The sequence below is a fragment of the Triturus cristatus genome, chromosome 6 (assembly GCF_964204655.1).
Source record: "Triturus cristatus chromosome 6, aTriCri1.1, whole genome shotgun sequence".
Classification (NCBI taxonomy): Eukaryota; Metazoa; Chordata; class Amphibia; order Caudata; family Salamandridae; genus Triturus; species Triturus cristatus.
Window position 1 is genome coordinate 768,186,175 of NC_140589.1, and position 18,619 is coordinate 768,204,793.

An 18,619-nucleotide genomic window follows, 5' to 3' on the forward strand; every position below is an offset into this window, starting at 1 on the left:
GCTTTTTCGAACAAGTTTAGTTCTTGTGCCAGGTTGTTCCAGGTTGCTCACCAACTCAGTGGTTTCTTTATTTATGACTTGACCCTGTTTTTTTAATTTCGCCCACCTTTTTTCAAGTCTTGGCTTTGAGTTCAAACCTTGCCCAGAAGTAGTTGGTTTATCCGATTCTAAAAAATCCGAGCAATCTGAGCTACCGGAATCCGAAATTTGGTCTTCACTTGTATCGGTTGTCTTGCAGGATTCACTAGAGATAGACAAGCCTGTTTCATATGGGTCTGAATCCGACTCTTCGGAGAGTGCGTCGTTTCCAAGTGGAGTAGGTTTCTCCCTGTCTGGTGTTGGTAACTGGAGTGAGAGGGATAGTGGGTTGTCGGCCACATTTTCTTTCAGAGTGTGAGATGTATTTTCATTGTGTTTGATTGGATTAATTTTTTCTGTTTGATCTGTTTGATCCTTTTTCGGTGTTCGTGTTCTGTCTGCTTTAGCCCCTGAGTTTCTCCGGGTTAAGTCATATGACTGGTCATGGAGCTGGGTACCAGAGTCCGTAACTCGCATAGACTTTTCATTTATAATGGGCCGTGTTAGAAGGAATCCAGAATCATCACCGTAATTTCTACTCGTAGCAGTGGGTTGTTTCCCATCACTTTCCTGCATAGCATATTGTTTATCCGTTTTCACTAATTCACTCGTTGCTTCTCTGGTCAGTGGACTGAATATATTGAAGATCCTAGGCTGAGAAAGATCCTGCAGTCCAGTAATTTTTGTCGCAGCTTTTAAATTTGTAATTGTTTGTAGTCTTTTTACTTTTTTTGCCATTAATTCTAGGTTTTTGTTGCTATCATTGTTATCGTTGTTTCCCAATTCTTTTTCTCTCTCTCTCTCTTTCTCCTTTTCTTTTCTACCCCCGCTCCCAATCTTGCTTTCTTTCACCTCCTCCCTTTCTTTCTCCTGCTCCATCTCGTTGTCTTTCTCTTTTCCTTTATTCTGCTTCTTATCCATGTTTTTGTTTTTATTCTTGTCTTTTTTTTAATGCTCTTTCTTTACCCTCAAGTTTTCCTTCTTCGTTCTCCTTGGCTTTGAAACCTCTAGTTTCGGGTCGTCTCTGCACTTCAACATTTTTCGGTGAGTCTTGTGGATTCATTGTGCTTTGAATACTCTCCAGCCTTTCTGGAATCTCTGAAACTTCTGGACATCTAAGATTCTGTTCTCCATGTTCCCCCTGTTCATCAATTATAATTGGTCTTCTCCCACCACTTGCAGCTTCTTTTCCGTTTTCGGTTCCATTACGTTGGGTTTGTTCTTGTTGTTGTGATAATATAGCTTCTGTGGTCAGAGCACCTTCCAATTCTCTTACAAATTCCTCGCCCCGGGCCGCCATATCAGTAATCAATAATGATACTATAATGAGTGCTTGAAGTGCCTGTAGTGCCTATAGTGCCTGTAATACTTGAAGAAGCACTAGTTTCCCTAGATTTGGCTGGAATTCTTGGAGTTGTGGGAGTTGTGGGAGTTGTTGCATCAGTTGTTGCGTCAGCTCCTGTAACTGATTATGTATCACCCTTTGTAAAGCCTCTTCTATAGGGATTATAATAGTATATAGGTTCCAACAGTTACTTGAGGAGTATACATATGAGCATGTGATAGAAATCTGCACTTGTATAATAATATCACTAATATCACTATTCCTGTGATAATATTGCTTTATTTGTAATTTTGTATGGATGTGTTTATGTTCAGGACTATTCCAACGCTGCATCTAACTGCACTCTACTGCCCTCTCTCACCCTCTCAGGCACTCCAAGACTCTAGGTCCCTTGGTTGCCCTGTCTCCATTTTTTTTCCCCCTGTTTTTCCTGTTTATCTCTGTTTATCTCGCCCCCCCCCCGCCAGCTCTCTCGACTGCAACCTCAGCTGTAGCCGCTCGTTCCTGTTCCAGGCTCCTATCCACATGTACACACCATTCTGTTACCCTAGTAACAGAGAGCAGCGTGAGAGTGACGTGAGTCATCAGCGTGTATTAAGAAGGCTCACTTCCGCGTTAGCCGATGACACGAAGGATGCTTTAGTTGAACAGGAGCTTCGGGGTTGATGCTGTGCAGGATGGAGAATTTTTGACGAGCTGTATCAGAGTATCAGAGTGACAGAAGAGCAGGGAAAGGTATAAGAGATGCTAGAGTTTGATTGATAATTGAATATAATTGAATAATACTTTGGCTGTCTTTCAGTGACTCTTAGTGTTTTATGTTTTAAGTTTATGCGGCTGGGCGTGCGTGTGTGCGTATATATGCGTATATATGCTCGCTAGCAATTCTCCATAGCACCCCGTCTGTCCAAAAAGTCTCGCAAAGAATTTCATAAAAGTCTCACAAAATCAAAGCACCATCGGCGCCACCCTGGAGTAAATGTCAGTGTCCCAATATCTCGTCAAACTTACGCCTTCGAAGGGTCAGCGCCAGATCCGGGGTCTTCACTGTTACACTCCTCACCCCTCTAGACGATAACCTCGATAGCAGTCCGCCGGATGTAGTTGTGCTTTATCCTCAGCTCTATTCACCGCTCCACTGCTTCACTGCTCCAGCACTACAGCTCCACGGCAGCTCCCACGTTTTTTTTTTCACGGCCTTCATGGCCCTCCACGAGCTACACGATCTCCACGAGCTCCGTGGGCTCCGCACCCAGCTTGGGCTAAATGTTTCCACTGACTAATCTTAGCCAGCTACAACCCAATCCCAATCTCCGGCTTTCCGATCAACTCTGCCAACGTCTTGTCCCTGAGCTCTTTAGTGCATCGTAGCGCATCGTAGCAGCATACCGCACCGGACCGGAGCATCAGAGCATCAGAGCTTCGGAACTCGCTACCCAGGGCAGACTCTTTCTATTCAATTCAATTTGTGTTATCCAAAACGCTGATTGTTTCTCCAAAAGAATATAGGTCATAAATCACGGGCTGGCTCCAGTCTCATCTTTTCAACTCTCATATCCTAGACCTGGGCCGACAAATCTGCTCACCAGGCAGAGCTCACAGAGAGGTGCATGCCCGACTGGTCACGCCGCCGCCATCTTGCCTCTCGCAAGTAACTTCATTTCCCTGGATAGTTTTCTAAGGTTATCTTTGACCTTTTAAATCACCATTAGGGTTTTTTGGACTGTTGCAAGGTGCCCACTTTAATTAGTGGACAACATATACCAGGCCAACTTCTCACATTGGTGTGCAGCGGTTGGGATTCAAGCTTGCATTGTTCTACCAGAAAAATCTTTGTATTGATTAATTGAAACCACTAAGTACTAGGTACATATAATACTAGCTTAGATAAGTAAGTTCTACTGAACTTGGGGTTGGGTAAGTTAAGGGTCTAGCACACCCTTTCTCCAACCTAAGAGAGTTTAGTTTCCCACTAGGTTAGGTAGGTGCACACACCACACCACACTTAGTATGTCTACTAAAGGAGAAGCCACCAGTGGCTCCCTGCCTTCTAGATACAGTAAGCTTTCATTCCAAGAATTAAAAGCCCTGTGTGCCTTTAGAAAGCTGAAGACAGGTAGAAGTGCCAACACTCAACGCCTCATTGAGGTATTACTGTTAGATGACCTTAGGAAGACCCCTGGGTCAGATGAACAGGATAGAGTTGGTGGGACAGAGAAAGAAGACAGGTCAGGAGGTAAAACCTTCTATTACCTAGACTCAAACCCTGGTCAGGAGGACCAAGATGGGTCTCACCTGGACAACTCAGATCTTCAGGGAGATGCTGAAGAAGGCCAAAATGGCCCCCTCTTCACTCCTCCTGGAAGAGTGTAGAGTTTACCAGGGAGATCTAGATCTCCCTCTGCAGAGTCACATCACTAAGGACAGTATGTAGGGACCTCTGTATCTAGCAAAAGGGACCACTCTTATGACAGTGAGTACCAATTTCTGGAACTTGAGAAAGCAAAGCTTAGGCTCAGGCAACAGCAATTGGTCCTGGACATAGAGTCCTTAGAAGTCCAGAGGGCTAGAAAAAGATTGGGATTAGAGTCCCATGGGGGCAGCAACAGTGTCCCTAGAGTTAAAGAACATTCTTTTGACAATAGGAACCTGAGCAAGATTGTCCCTCCCTACCATGTTGGCATGACATCCATAATTGGATAACTGCTTTAGAGAGGGCCTGTAAAGTTCAGAGGGTCCCTCTAGAGCAGTGGGCAGCTTTCTTGTGGCTCTCTTTTGCTGACAAAGGTAGAGATAAGCTCCTCACGGTTAGAGAAGAGGATGCTGGCAATTACTCAGTGCTGAAGAGTGGTCTCATTGATGGGTTTGGCTTAACCACCTTAACAGTATAGGATTATGTTCAGAGACACCCAGAAGGCACAGAATCAGGACTGGGAAGACTTCATGGATAGTGCCATTAAGACTCTGGAAGACTGGTTGCTTCGCAGCAAAGTAAATGATTTAAGGGATTGTACAATTTGATTATGAGGGAGGAGATCCTAAATAATTGCTAAAATCAGTTGTTGCATCAATACCTGGATGACTCTGACCTGACTGCTCCCTAAGAATTGGGAAAGAAGGCAGATAAGTGGGTTAGAACCAGGGTGAAGCAGAACAACCAGAACCATGGTGGTGACTAAAAGAAGCAAGATTCCAAAACTTCAGACAAGGGTGGGGACAGGGGTAAAGATGACAAGTCTTCATCAGGGCCCCAAACACCTGCATTTGGGGGGGGGGGTCACAATCTAACAAAGAAAAAGGCAAAAAGAAACCTTAGTGTTACTTATGTAAAGAAAAGACCCATTGGACAAATGATGCAAATTGTCCAAAGGCCAGGGATTCAACTCCAACCACCACTGCCCATAAGGCAACTGCTCCCCCTAGTACAGTTTCAAGTGGTGGTACATGGAACAAGGGAACAGTAGGGTTAACATTGGGCTCTGAGATGGGTTCTGGCCTAATCAGAACTCAAGCTCAGGCTGTACTTGTCTGTAATGGTGGCATGGATATTGCCACCTTATTTGTCAGTCCCAGTAACCTGGGCAAATACAGGCAACAGGCCTTTGATTAATGGTAAGGAGGCCATGGCATACACACAGGCGCAGGTGTCACTATGGTGAAAAAAGATCTTGTGGACCCTGACTAGATCATACTTGCTGAGATGTACCAAGTGACCAATGCTAACAATGTCAGGACTGATCATTCCTTGTTAATTTCAGCTGGGTAGGGGTTACTGGCCCAAAGAAAGCTGTGGTTAGCTCAGACCTTCCAGTAGGATGCTTGTTGGGCAATGATTTGGAAACTTCAGCCTGGACTCATGCAGCAATGCTGGGCATCTCTGCAGATGTGTTTGCTGTGACCAGGTCAAAGGCCAAACTGATGTCTACTGAACAGGCCCTGGATTCTGAAAAGATGGACCAGATGCCATCAAAGAGAAGGAGCAGGAGGGATAAGGCTGTGTCTACCCCCCAGGCTCAGAGAGAGGAGCAGTCTCTTGAGGGAGATGATCTCAGTCCCTGTGAAGGACCTGTCCCAGATGAACTGGATCCTGATCAGGTTGGGTTCTTGGGGACAGGAGGCCCTTCCAGGGCAGATCTGAGTCAGGAGCAGCCAACCTGCCCCTCTCTTGAACTCCTCAGACAACAAGCTGCTACTGAGGCTGCTAGGAGTGTCAGTGGATCCCACAGGATCTATTGGGATGAGGGACTCCTTTACTCAGAGGGTAGAGACCACAAGCCTGGTGCCACCAGGAGGTTGGTCATACCTCTGAAGTTTAGGGACTTCCTAGTTACCTTGGCACATGACATTCTCTTAGCAGGACACCTAGGCCAAAGTAAGACTTGGGACAGGCTTGTCCCTCACTTTCATTGGCCTCATATGTCAGAGGACACAAAGGAGTTTTGTCGCTCCTGTACCCCCTGTCAAGCCAGGGGTAAGTCAGGTGGTACCACAAAGGCCCCCCCTAATACCACTACCTGTGGTGGGGGTTCCCTTTGAGAGGGTTGGGATTAAAATAATTGGTCCCATGAACCCTCCAACTGCATCTGGACACAGTTATATTCTAGTGGTGGTGGACCATGCCACTAGTATCCAGATGCTATACTCATTAGAACCACCACAGCCCCTGTGGTGACCAGGGCCGTCCTAGGATTTTTTTCTAGAGTGGGTTTCCCTAAGGAGGTCTTAACTGACAGAGGTACCAACTTCATGTCAAGTTATATCACTGCAATGTGGAAGGACTGTGGAGTGAACTACTAGGTTTACTATATCTAGAAGGTCACTACACTTAAAACTTATGTCACCCCTATAGCAGGCCTTGACAATTCTGAATGCAGGGTGTTGGGTTTTACATGAGAGGGAGCCCCTGCATGAGCAGAGCCCCTCTGCAGCCTTCAGAGACCATTCTCCCGGGGTGTCTGTGACACAGCCAGACATATAGGTAGAGGTGCATTATATCCTTGCGGTAAATGCTATCTCGAAAATGACTGAAACAAAACATGTTGTGTTTGGTATCAAACACCTTGAAATCATACCTCCACACCGGTAACCAGTGTGGGAGGTATCATTACACCCTTCTGAAGCGAGCTTCGTGGGGTCACTTGTCTTTCTGGTACCTGCCTTCTCGATCCAGGCAGCACAAAATGGTTGCTGCTGAACAGAGACACATTTCTGCCCTCCTGCTGCTGAGCCAAGCTCTAACAGGGGAAGGCAGGACAATAGGCATCCTGTCACAGGGAGTTGGGACCACCTCCCACACAGGATTTAGTGTATTGGGGCTGGGTGGGTGCACTTCCAAAGTGCCTTAAAGTCTGCATCTGGAGCACACTCGGTGCCCTACGCATAGAACCGTTAAAACAGTCCTGGGAGCCGTTGGCTCCTGCTCTGGTGCAAAACTGGACAAAGGACAGGGGAGTATCCTCCCCTCTTTCCAGACCCTCCCCTGAATGTGTCTGCCCCTCTCCCATGGGTACTAAAGGGCTTACATGGCTGTAGGTCCCTAGATTCGATGTGGACTAGATTCTGATCAAGAAACCACTGAACTTCGACCGTCTGGACATTCTGGACTTTGCTGGACTTTGACTGGGCCCGACCTTGTCTCCCTCTCCGTCCAAAACATCGTCTGTGCCCGTGCACCAGTCATGCTCCATGCGGGACCTGTGGAGTATCAAGGATATCTGAAGTATCTCCCTTGGGGTGAAGGAGTCACTCCCCTGCATTTACAGGCAACTGACCGGTCTGCTGATCCTGAGCTCCTGTGGACTCTCAAGGCTCCAGCAACACAGGAGATGAGTTCCTATGTTTCTTGAGGTTGAGCTGCCCTCACACTGAGTTTGAGGCCAGTATACCTCGTGGGGACCGCATAACCCGAACCCCTGTGCACTGCGTACGTTTGCAATTGCATATGCTTATTGGCATTCCCCAACTAAGTGCATTGGGCTATCAATAGCCCCAACCTCTGTGCACATTTTGCACAAAGGACTTTGGCCTCGCACTCTGTGACCTTCAAGTTGTTGTTTTGTGAAACTGCTAGAGATCCCAACGCGACTCCTGTGCCTTTGGCCTGTGGGTCCATTTGAGGGACAACACTGATTTTCTTGGTTTCCCTTGGTTGCCCCAGGCCTGCCATGACTCCCCTTGCTGTGGTGACTTGCCTAGTCCTGGCTGGGCCAGACCGTGACCTTCCTAGACCTTCTTTGCGCGTTGCTGCTGCCAAGACTTGTTGGTGCTCCCGCTGTACAACAACCCCTCAGTACTTGACATCCTTTGTGGGACAGCTCATATCTGGCTCCTGGTTGTCTTCGACATCTCCTGGTCCCCTTGGCTGCAGAGTCAAGGTCTCCTTCTTCACACCTGAAGCACCCGACATTGGTGGGCATTTGTCTACCATGCCCCTGGTCACTCCTGAGTGACCCAGGCTCTGTCCCCTATGCTTTCAGGTTACTTCCTTCAAGACTCCACCTATGGGTTCCACTGGACACTTTTCTTCTTTCCAGCAGTGGCATTTCTTTGAAGCCTCCCATTGAGAACGACAGCGGTTTCCGACGCCACTTCGACCCTATGCACCCTGCTTCCCTGGGATAGGTAACTCTGGTACTTCAGGATCCATGTGTGGGATGACTCTTCAACCATCTAATTTCCAAAGGGTTTCCTCGTAATCCACTGGGAAGGGTTCTTAAACACTAAAACTGCAACCGCGACTCTCCCACTGAATTGTACGTAGGCCGCAGTCGTGTTCTCACACTGCACCTGTCCTACGTGAGGTCCCTACTTACTCACCTTGGGTGGTTCCTTGGGGTCTCAGTGATTCTACAACCTCCAGACACTATCTTGACTCGAGTCATGGTCCTTATACCACTATTTTAGAATCCCCCTGGAGCCCACTGTTTATTAGTGCGTTTGTTTCTGTGCCACAGTATTGTGTGCTTTGCGTTTATCTGCATGTAGCAGATACTGTGAGGTATTTAAGGTGTCATAATAATAAATACATATTTTTATAACTACTGTGTACTTCTCCTTTCATTTAACGAATGCATTAAGGTTGATTCTGGTAAAACAAGCTGCTTAACATTCCTTCAAGACTAAGCCTGAAGGCTGCTCTCCACAGCTACCACTTGGATAGCTTTCTAAGGTTATCTGTGACCTCTTAAATCACCATAAGGGTACTTTGGACTGGTGCAAGGTGCCCATTTTAATTAGTGGACAGCACACAACAGGCCAACTTCTCATATATGCTTTTTTCATTAATAGATATGAAAGACTTGCTTTAAACTTTGGAAACAAATCTAGCGGAACAAGTATAGAGCCTTTAAAAAGCACACGGTCTGGGGAATAATGATTCCCCTTAGCCCCACACACACCAGTATTCCCCTACTGACTGGCTAGTTTTCTACAAAGAGTCACCAATAAGATGATTGGTATCCCACAACCAGCTGTGTATAAGGCATAATGAAAAGTAACTGATCTGTGCATGCTTCATTTGGTAGAATATGTTTCCTTGCTCTGGACACCAAGAAGAAACATTACAGGCAACCCTTCATCTTCAGTCACAAATGATACATCGTCATCAACATACAATTTAAATGTGATGGGCCCAACAAATCTCAATATATCCGAAATGCTTCTCTCCAAGATACCATGTAAGTGCACAAAGAATGCAAAGGCACGTAGATCACCACACTGATCCTCTATAGAATATTCTCATTAAACATGAGCCCCACGTTCACACACAGGTCACAGCACATACCCTCTGAAGAAATGGCTAACACCCTATCGCAGCTTATCAAACAGGGTACAGAGGGGATGCATCACTGCAGACATCAGGACTCAATCTACTAGTGAGTGCTTACTGAAATATAAATAAGAGTCTCAAATTCTACACATATGCAGGATCCAAGATGAATTACTGAAGACAAGACATGTGCTGCAAGTCTGTGTCGTTCTCTACAATAAACCACTTAAAAAACAACTTCCAATTTGGGATGACCAGGATCAGCTTCTGCTAGATCCACAACTGCAACTTCTGATGCATGGGGTAGTCAGACAACTACTGCTATAACAGTGCCCTGAAACAACCACCCAGCACCTAAGGGCACCACAAGCTCAAAATGTTCAGCACTGATACATATGCAGGTGAGGACTGGCAAGACATCTACACATGCTTACAAGAGCGAAAAGAATAGTTAAACCGCAGGGTGTCCTTAGTACTGCCACCAGACCTGTGTCCCTGTCTCTGCCTCCTTCCATAGACTCTTGCCTACACACCTGCCTCAACAGACTCATCCAGGTGCTGGGGGACTCTTGCAGCTAAACCGAGACTTTTAAGAAGACTTGTAAGAAAATGTTAATGTCTCCCCGTTTATGTGAATGGTTTGATTTAAGCTGCTATAGACATCAGCATGTCTGTGGTGGCATTATTTTCAAAATTGTGTTGGTTGGTGGTGACGTGCTCTACCTCTTACCCATGCATGACTGATGAATGGGGAGCGGTGTTAAGATTATAACCGATTTGGGGGCATATTATCAAGACAGGCGATAAAATTATCGCCGCTTTAGCGGCAGAAAACTGCCACCTATTATTCAGGGTATGCCAGTGGAGTGCTTATATAAGTGGCCCCAGGAGTCTCTTTCTACCATGGGAATCATGTTGTGGACCCAGAGTGCCTATACATAATCTTACATAGGACACTGGATGGCTGGGAAATATACCTTATAAATCTGTATGCACCAAATATTGACTGCCCAGACTTTTATGCAGGTGTCACGACTTCTGCACCGCCATACCTCGATGCTGACGTCATGCTGGTGAAGGTCTGTCACTGTGTTCTGGATGGCACTCTAGATTGGGAGCCTCCCAAAGACCACACAAAACCCCATGTGACCAAAGCACTATGAAAGATGATGCAAGACTTACACATTTACGATATCTGGAGAGATAGACATTACACCCCTGAGGTGGGCACCCACAGTCGACTAGACTAGTGTTTAGTCTCTACTGAGATGACACAAAGAGTAACAGAGTTCTCCCGTTTGGCTAGATCCTGTTGAATTTCGGGATTGAGCTCTGGCGATCACACTGTGGTGCCTTGGTGCAGAGGCATTGACCAACCCCCCATTTACAGCAGGAGTCGATGAGACACTGACACATTATGTTGCTGAGAACTGGGGTTCAGTGAGTAGCAGGGCCCTAGACAGGAAAGCAATAAAGAATTGTTTACAGGGGGTTTGTATTAAAATGACCTACGGGCTCCGTTGTCAATTAGAGCTCTACGCAGATACGCATGAAATAGAGATGGGGGAGCTGGAAGCAGTGCTCTCTGGCCACCTGGACAAAATGACAGCTTGGCTAGGGGCCAGGTCCAAGCTGTTGGAAGACTGGTGCAGGCTTGAAAAACACACCTACATGGCATATCGCCTGAGACTACATGTGGATGGTGGTAAGATGTGAGCGATGTTGGCCAGGTTGGTCTGACTAGAGGGCCCCAGGTCTCCAATCCTGACTTTATACAACAACACAGGAACCCTGGTTTGCACACAGAGGGCCATTAAGAATATATTTCATGCCCATTTACATAATACATATGGCAAACAGTTAAATGTCCCATCGGAGAGACTCGAGAAATTCTTACAAGATATACCGCTTCCTCCTGAGTCTCGACCCGAGGCCAATAAGACTCTAGATAGCCCAATCACCCATGAGGAGATTCTGGTGGAGATTTGGAATCTTAAAACTGCAAAAACTCAGGGCAGTGAAGGTTTGTCCACTGAGTTCTATCACAGATATCCAAATGCCATAGGCGACAGACTTCTGTAAGTATGCGGGAAGGTCCTTCAAAAAGGTAGCCTCATGGCAACGATGCATGGGGCATTAATTGTACTGGTGTCGAAAATCCCGAAATCAGGCAAAGACCTGACGGTCACCTCAGTAAACAGACCAATATCATTCCTAAACATAGAAATGAATCTCCTTAGTAGCATGCTGGCAGCACGTTTAGTTCCCCGGTTCCCAGACTTAGCACATACCTATCAGTCTGTATTCATCCAGAAACGAAACATCCTTCACAATCTACAATGCCTTTCTCATATATTTCATGCCCCAAAACTGCAGAAAGATGCCTACACACTGGCACTTTTCGATATCAACAAGCATTTGACTCCTAAACTGCAACTATCTCTAGGATGTGCTGCGATAAATGGGTCTGGGCCCTAGATATATTCGGTGGATCCATCTACTCTATTCTGACCCTTGCACCAGGTTACATTCGGATGGGGTAGTCTTCGAGCTCTTCCGGCTGCATAGAGGAGCCAGGCATGAGTGCCCTCTCTTACCACTTCTGTTTACTATTGCCATGGAGCACTTGGCAGAGAGATTGTGCAGGGCGATGGATCCATGGATGATAACGCTAGGGGAGACCAACCACATCTTCTCTCTCTAAGCTGACGATGCCCTAGTATATTTGAGACAATTGGCATATCCGTGGCCAATTCTGTTAATGTTATGTGCAAATTTGGAGAGCTCCTGGGAGTCTATGTCAACCCGGATAAGTCTAAATTATTCCCACTGGGGACACTATTTGGCATCCTGATTCAGACACTTCTAGAGTGGGATTCCCCTGGGAGACAAACATTGTCTGATATTTGAGTGTCTGATTGGCGCACATGGCCCCAATGTTTATGGCTCTCAATATTGAGAGGGTGGTGGAGGGGCTTCGTGCATCAATCCAATTGTGTAAAGATCTACCTTTGTCCCTCATGGGCAGAATAGCCATTACAAAAATGATCATATTGCCGTGATGCCCCTGTGCGCTTCAGGGCATCCTGTATGCGATACCCAGTCAATACTTTTAAACCCTCCTGGGGAATAAATATAAACCTGTTGGGCTCTCTACACTGGAAAGGACTTGGGGACAGGGGGGTCTCGAGGTTTCGCATATTGAACTATACTGCATGGCGGCGCAAACATGTGGTTCACTGGTTTGACTCAGGGGACAATTGGGAAAAATAGCTCCTAATGATGGATGGCTGGTTTGACTAATGAATTGATCACAAGTTCCTCCTTCCTTCCCTCATATCATTTGACTGGATGTCTACACCTGCGAGGGAGTGGTTTGGAGATTAATCTGATGTGCGCCATATGCCCTGAACAGTCCATTGTGCCTCTTGCAACCTGTCGTAAAAATTGCTGACTCCATGTCGGTGCAGAGATGGAGGGATGGAGATGTGAACCAATGGGAGACATATACCCAAGGGGCAGTTCATCACACGAGGGACTTATAGGCTCTGTCATTGCCAATTGTATGTGTACATGTCCCTTTTTAAACATCGAACGTGCCCTGGGCATTGTAAGCAGAGCCCAGGGTACAGTCAGAGTCAGTTACCACCAGTATCATTCAGCAAAAAATGGGGGTGAACAGGTCAAAAGTACGACTTTCTAACACTGAGTCGACTCAGCTACGCTTTCATCTATGAGAATGCTGGTGTACTGAAAGTACAAGCTGAAACGGCTGGTGAAACAAAGTCCATAACCAGAATAGCATAAAACACAATGATCAAAAGGGTAACAGACAAGCATCAGCAAAATGATAGAATAGAATAGACAAAAAAGTTAGAATACAGTCATCAACCAATTCTGAGGAATTTCCATGCAAGTTTAAAATGAATTCTAAGGCCCTCATTATGGATGGTACAGTAAATGGCACCCATGAGTTACCAATACCAAGTCACAAGTAATTTCAGGTGTGGGTAAAATTCAGCTCATTAAAATGTCATGACAGCAAAAGGGAAAAATAAATTTTCTCTGGATTTCCCCCATTTGCATAACTAAATACTTATGACTTTGTTATGAAAGATCCTGCTGTTGTAAGGTACAAAGAGGGGAAAGGCAAACATTATTTTCACAATGAAATCGGGTCACTCTTTTGTGCCCTATTTTACCTTTTCAACGGTGAAAGGGGTAATAATTTGCAGAAACAGTTGTACACATTTTTTCCACATGGTTTTCCCAGACACACTGTTTTACTCAACCTATTTACTCCAGAGAGAACCTTGGATGAAATGCCTGTGGTCTGGTAATATTATTCTGGGTTTCATTGAAAGGTTGCTCAGTCAAGGCTTTTTACAAAGTACCACATCTGCCCGGTTTCACACTTTCTACAACACTAGTTAACAACGATAATTGGGGTTGTAACCAATGGAACAATATGCACTTGCACTGGTCTGGAAGTGAGTTGGAAACCCATATTTTGTGGTTTCTCAAATCCATTAAAACTTAGGACCTGATTTAGAGCTCAGCGAATGGGTTTCTCTGTCAGAAACGTGGATATCCTGTTCGCTATATTATAATTGCCATTGGATATAATACACTTGTGATAAAGCAGACGGTCTATCCGTCATGTTTGTGATAGAGTAACCCACCCGTTGAACCTTAAATCAGGCCATTAGTATTTTGGGTCTGATTTAAAAGTGAGTAGTAAAGTAAAATCTGCCATGAAAACTTACTTTGCACCATAATACTTTACAGTTAAGAGAATTTTTGATACAGGATTTGCAGCAAATTCTGTCTTTTGGAGCAAATGTAGAATACAATGATGAATTTAATGTCACTAAGTAGATTGTATGACAGTGGTAAATATGCCACCAGATTCTACTCTATTTGTGTAGTTGCTGCCTATGTTCTGAACATTAATCAGCATATATATACAGTTACAACCTACTTCCAAAGGAACAAATAAACTTTGCTGTTTTTTAACCTATGGCACGTCAGACATGCAATATCCTCTGCTCAATCTCTAAATCAAAACTTATATGTTTTATTGGCCCTATCACTTAACACTCCATAATCCTATAAAAATAGCTTCAGAATATTGGGCACATGTTATACTTTGGAGTACAGTACTCTGTCCATCAGTTTGGCAGAGGACATTACCTGGGCCACAATGGAAGACTAACGTACAACAAAGTTAGAGATGACAGTAGGCCCAATGGTTATCTCTGTATCTTGAAAGGAACCGCTCTAACAGTGGTTGCCTTCAAAGTACAACGTTTTGGTGGACGGCCACCATCAGAGTGTGTCTGCTGTTCTCTAAACGTTTAAACTTATTTATACTTCAGAAGAAAATTCTCAGACTTGGATTGGTTTCTGAAAGAGAAACATACGAATGACCCCTACATCATAGGAGTGTTCAGGGGTCTTTATTTGATATTTTTTGTCACTCACTGTCAGGTTTTACCTGGCAGGCAATGAACAGAAAAAAAGGATGTTACACTGTCCATCATAAACAGGGCAGTTGGTGTTATGCCCTTCCTCTGATGGTCTCCACTTTGGCCAGCAGTTGGAGGAAGCTTTGCTTCAATTGGGCCTATGGGGTCATCGTCAACAGAAAACTTATGCTGCGCCCATCTCTAAATGAGGCAGGCAGACAGAGAGTTAGCAGATAGGGAACACTAGCACATTTGAGACAGAGTATCATTTTTACCTATCTTGAAATCATGCTCATAGTCTTCAAATATAAGCACTTTCACTGTAGCCTCCACGTAATTCCAACCTGATCATCAAAGATACACTATTTCAGTGAATGAAATAGTCTACCCTGTTCACTTTTGCATTTTTATTAGAAAGATGCCTGGGAATCTTGCTGGTGCATTTCCAATTTACCAGACCTGAAAAACCTGTTCTGAAGAGAGCTTGGCTTGGAAATCAACACAACTTTGCAATGCATGATAGTTTTGTATTTAAGGGATATTATTGATTTCACTGTACCTGATATGGAGGGAAGCTGGAGTTCTTGCAGGTTCCATTGTTGCAAATTAGCTTCTGAATGGCCTGGGCTATAGCTGAGACTGCAAGATAGACGCTGAAAGCTGTGCCATTGTGAATGTAACGAATCAAAAAATCGTCATTTGCCAAGGAGACATTTTGTATAGTGCAAGCCAGTGGTGATTTTATTTTCACTGTGTCCGAAGCATTGCAGTTTTCTGCTGCAGTCTTACTGCAATTCACATACCGCATGTATTCGTCAGTGCAGCCAAAGCGAAGCTCTTTGTACTCTTCAACAAATGAATTTACTCCTTCAGGGTATGGCTGTAAATTTTGCAGATAATTTGTAAAGCCTTCAACATATCCTTTCCTGAAAGAAAAACCAAGGATTGGGCCAACTTTTTCAATGTTAGTCAGACCAGACACTTGGGCAGATGTTGCCCAAGAGTCACTTGCAATCCAAGTACGCGTAATATTGTGTTTGATGATTTTACTAAACAATTTCAGGAGAGACGGTGCTTTTGAAATCACAAAGACAACATTTGCTGACGAGGTGTTTTCTAGTGTTTGAATGATTTTGCTTATCTGTGAATAAATCTGAGGATCATTGACATTGTACTGAAGCTTCTCTTTGAAGGCAATGCACACTGATTGTGACTCAAGGTCTGCAGACAAGGTTCCTAGCGCAGATCGCCCATAGTCATCGTCGCTTGAAATTATTCCAACCCAGTTCCACCGTAAGGAGCTGGCCAGATTGGCCAAGGCTTGTGTTTGGTATATGTCACTGGGAACAGTGCGTAAGAAGGAGCGATACTTCACTGTGTTATTGAGAATGGAAGCGGATGATGCGTGACTGATCTGTGTAAAATAGAATAATGCTGTTATTCATATACCACAATACACAATAGTAAAAAAAAGTTCCAAACAATAGCATCATAGTTACTCGGATTGAAATCAAATAAGTTAAATTACAACAATGTTGTTTTTAATATGTTCCAATATGTCAGTGATCACATGTGCAGGACCAGCTTTAGCGTTGGTGGCACCAGTTATGACAATCTTTGTTGGTGCCCCCCACCCTTGATCTCCTTTTTTATGTATTCCCTCACTACCACTCTCCTATGGAGCCCCTAATCTCTCCTTAGCCCCTCTCACACATGTACTTATTGTATAGCTAGCCTAATCCCAATGTAGATGGTCAGAGCGCTCAAAGTATCACAAAAATAAAGAGATAATGAGCCAAAAAGATGTGCAAATCAATTTATAGGAAACGTTCCTTAAGACAACGAGGACTACATGGTACAGGACTCAATAGCATCCATAGTGGTAGGGGTTGAATTTTAAGACGGATTGGTCTGGGGAAAAGAAGAGACAGATTAACTAAGTTTTTACAGTTCACAGTACTAAAGCTGTTGTACTGCGTTGCTTGAAAAGGAAAGACCACAACAGTACCATATCTTCTAAAATATGGTGCTATTGCTGTTTTCCTTCAGGGCTATTGACCCATAGCCTGCCTTGAATCATTTCACACACCTTTGCACCGTAGAGCAACGATGTGTGTGTTTGGCAAGCATAAGTTTTATACCAAAAGGGTATCCTCCCAGCACAAAATTCTAAGTTTAACACTACCACTACTGTCCTGTATGGTGCAGCACACATGCAAAGTTGGAAAGGTCTGGAGAAAATAAATCTTTTAGTTAGGTCTAAGCATCAAAATCCACGGGTTGTAGGACGGAAGCATCCATGTACCCACCCATGGTATGCCTCCTTGACATAAAGTCCTACATAGTGCTACTTTGTGTTACTGCAGGGGTACTGCCTAATGCAATTCAGGACTTACACTGGAAGGTAAGCCCCAAAATAGCAGTCTGCACCATGTTTTTATCACAATTTCTACATTTTAAAATACAATAGCCTTTTATTTTATACTTTATATTCAACAAGTTCCTCTGGTGCCTGTCCTCAAAAATTGTGGCTCATGCACAGGTGTGGAAAACCGATCTATGCAGACTCCCAAACTCCAACAATGCCAAAGTAAAGTGCATGCCAGAGAAATACAATTCTAGTTATTTTAATATAGTGGCTAGCACATCCAACACATTTTGAGAACCACTGTTCTCTTGTTCATGAGAGGTCCCAGTAGGTAGTTCTAATTAGGACCTAGTTTCAATAGGAAAAGTGTTTTTTGTTTTGCCAATAACTTTGGTGACATTTGACGAATCTTTACAAATCTTTTAGAACTACTTTACCACAAAATTCAGCTGCTTTTTGGAAAGGTTCGGGGTGATTCGTCGGTGCTAGCACTGAGGCACCCTGCCTTACCTAACTGAGACTTGGATAAAGCACATGACATGTAGAAAAAAACATAGAAACACCAACATGTAATTATTTTTATAGCAGGTCTATAACATTTTGCTTAACAGATCAAAGGCGCCAACAAAGGAAAGCTCCCGAAATGGAATTTCTTAAGAGCAATAAATAAAATCTAAAACGAGTTCACCGAATTGCACATGTCTTTGTTATATTAATAGAGCTGCAGATTATCTTGAGCTTTTGATATGTAAATTAAAGATTGCCTTTGTATGACTCAGCTTGCCTCCCCTGCTTCATTATCATAATGATTTATCTGTATTACCAATGAACCTTGCTAAAAAAAAAAATCCATTTCAAAATGTTGGGCTCCTGTTGTGATTCATTTGGTGTCTAGATGGTAAGCAAAGTCAGTGTGGAAGCTGAAAATGAGAGGATGATATTGTTTAATCTGGACATTGAAAGTTATTTACTGGGTTGTCTTACAAAGCCCTTCCATTCTAACCTGTATTTTCTTACAACTTTCTGCAGTTAACAACATTGCTGTTCATTTCCCTTCATACTTTGGATCAGCATCCAGCATTTTGTGACTGTTTACACTTTTGCCAAAGTAGTTTTTCTAAGTCAGCTAGATGTTTCTTAAGTAAGTGCCCCATCACATAGTTACAAATTCGATAACATCTTAAAAAGGACTGTCAGAAGGAAATTGAAGCTTTTAGTATGTTATATTGTTGGCATACATCTTTCTAGGCGATCGTCTCTTCTTGCTCATTCTTTCTTAAAATGATATTTTATTTCATACATAAGGTTCTGTACTTAATTTCAACGAAGCATTTTCGGGGACCATGTATTGTATATGCCCTAATCATTGTTCCATCACCATAATGCAGTGACTTTACCTTAAAAATCATCCTGTAAAAGAATTACAAGGGAACATAAAGTGCAACTCACATTTTTCTTCACATTTATGAATCGTTGGGACCTATTGCAAAGTGCCCAATATACTTAGGAAATCCATAGGGTGCCAATTTATTTTATCCTGCTGTGAGTGAGCGTGCAAGATCATTTTCTAATCCATACCTTAAACTGGCATG

The 18,619-nt window shown here is 44.0% G+C and overlaps 1 protein-coding gene across 1 annotated transcript in view; it reads right to left on the reverse strand.

The window, feature by feature from the left end:
* The window catches only part of LOC146817841 (G protein-coupled receptor family C group 6 member A-like), a 358,097-nt gene that overhangs the window by 57,681 nt on the left and 281,797 nt on the right, over positions 1-18,619 (reverse strand). The window contains exon 3 of the mRNA XM_085611304.1: positions 15,219-16,073. Within this exon, the coding sequence (XP_085467430.1) occupies positions 15,219-16,073 (855 nt within the window). The remainder of the gene's footprint in view (positions 1-15,218; positions 16,074-18,619) is intronic.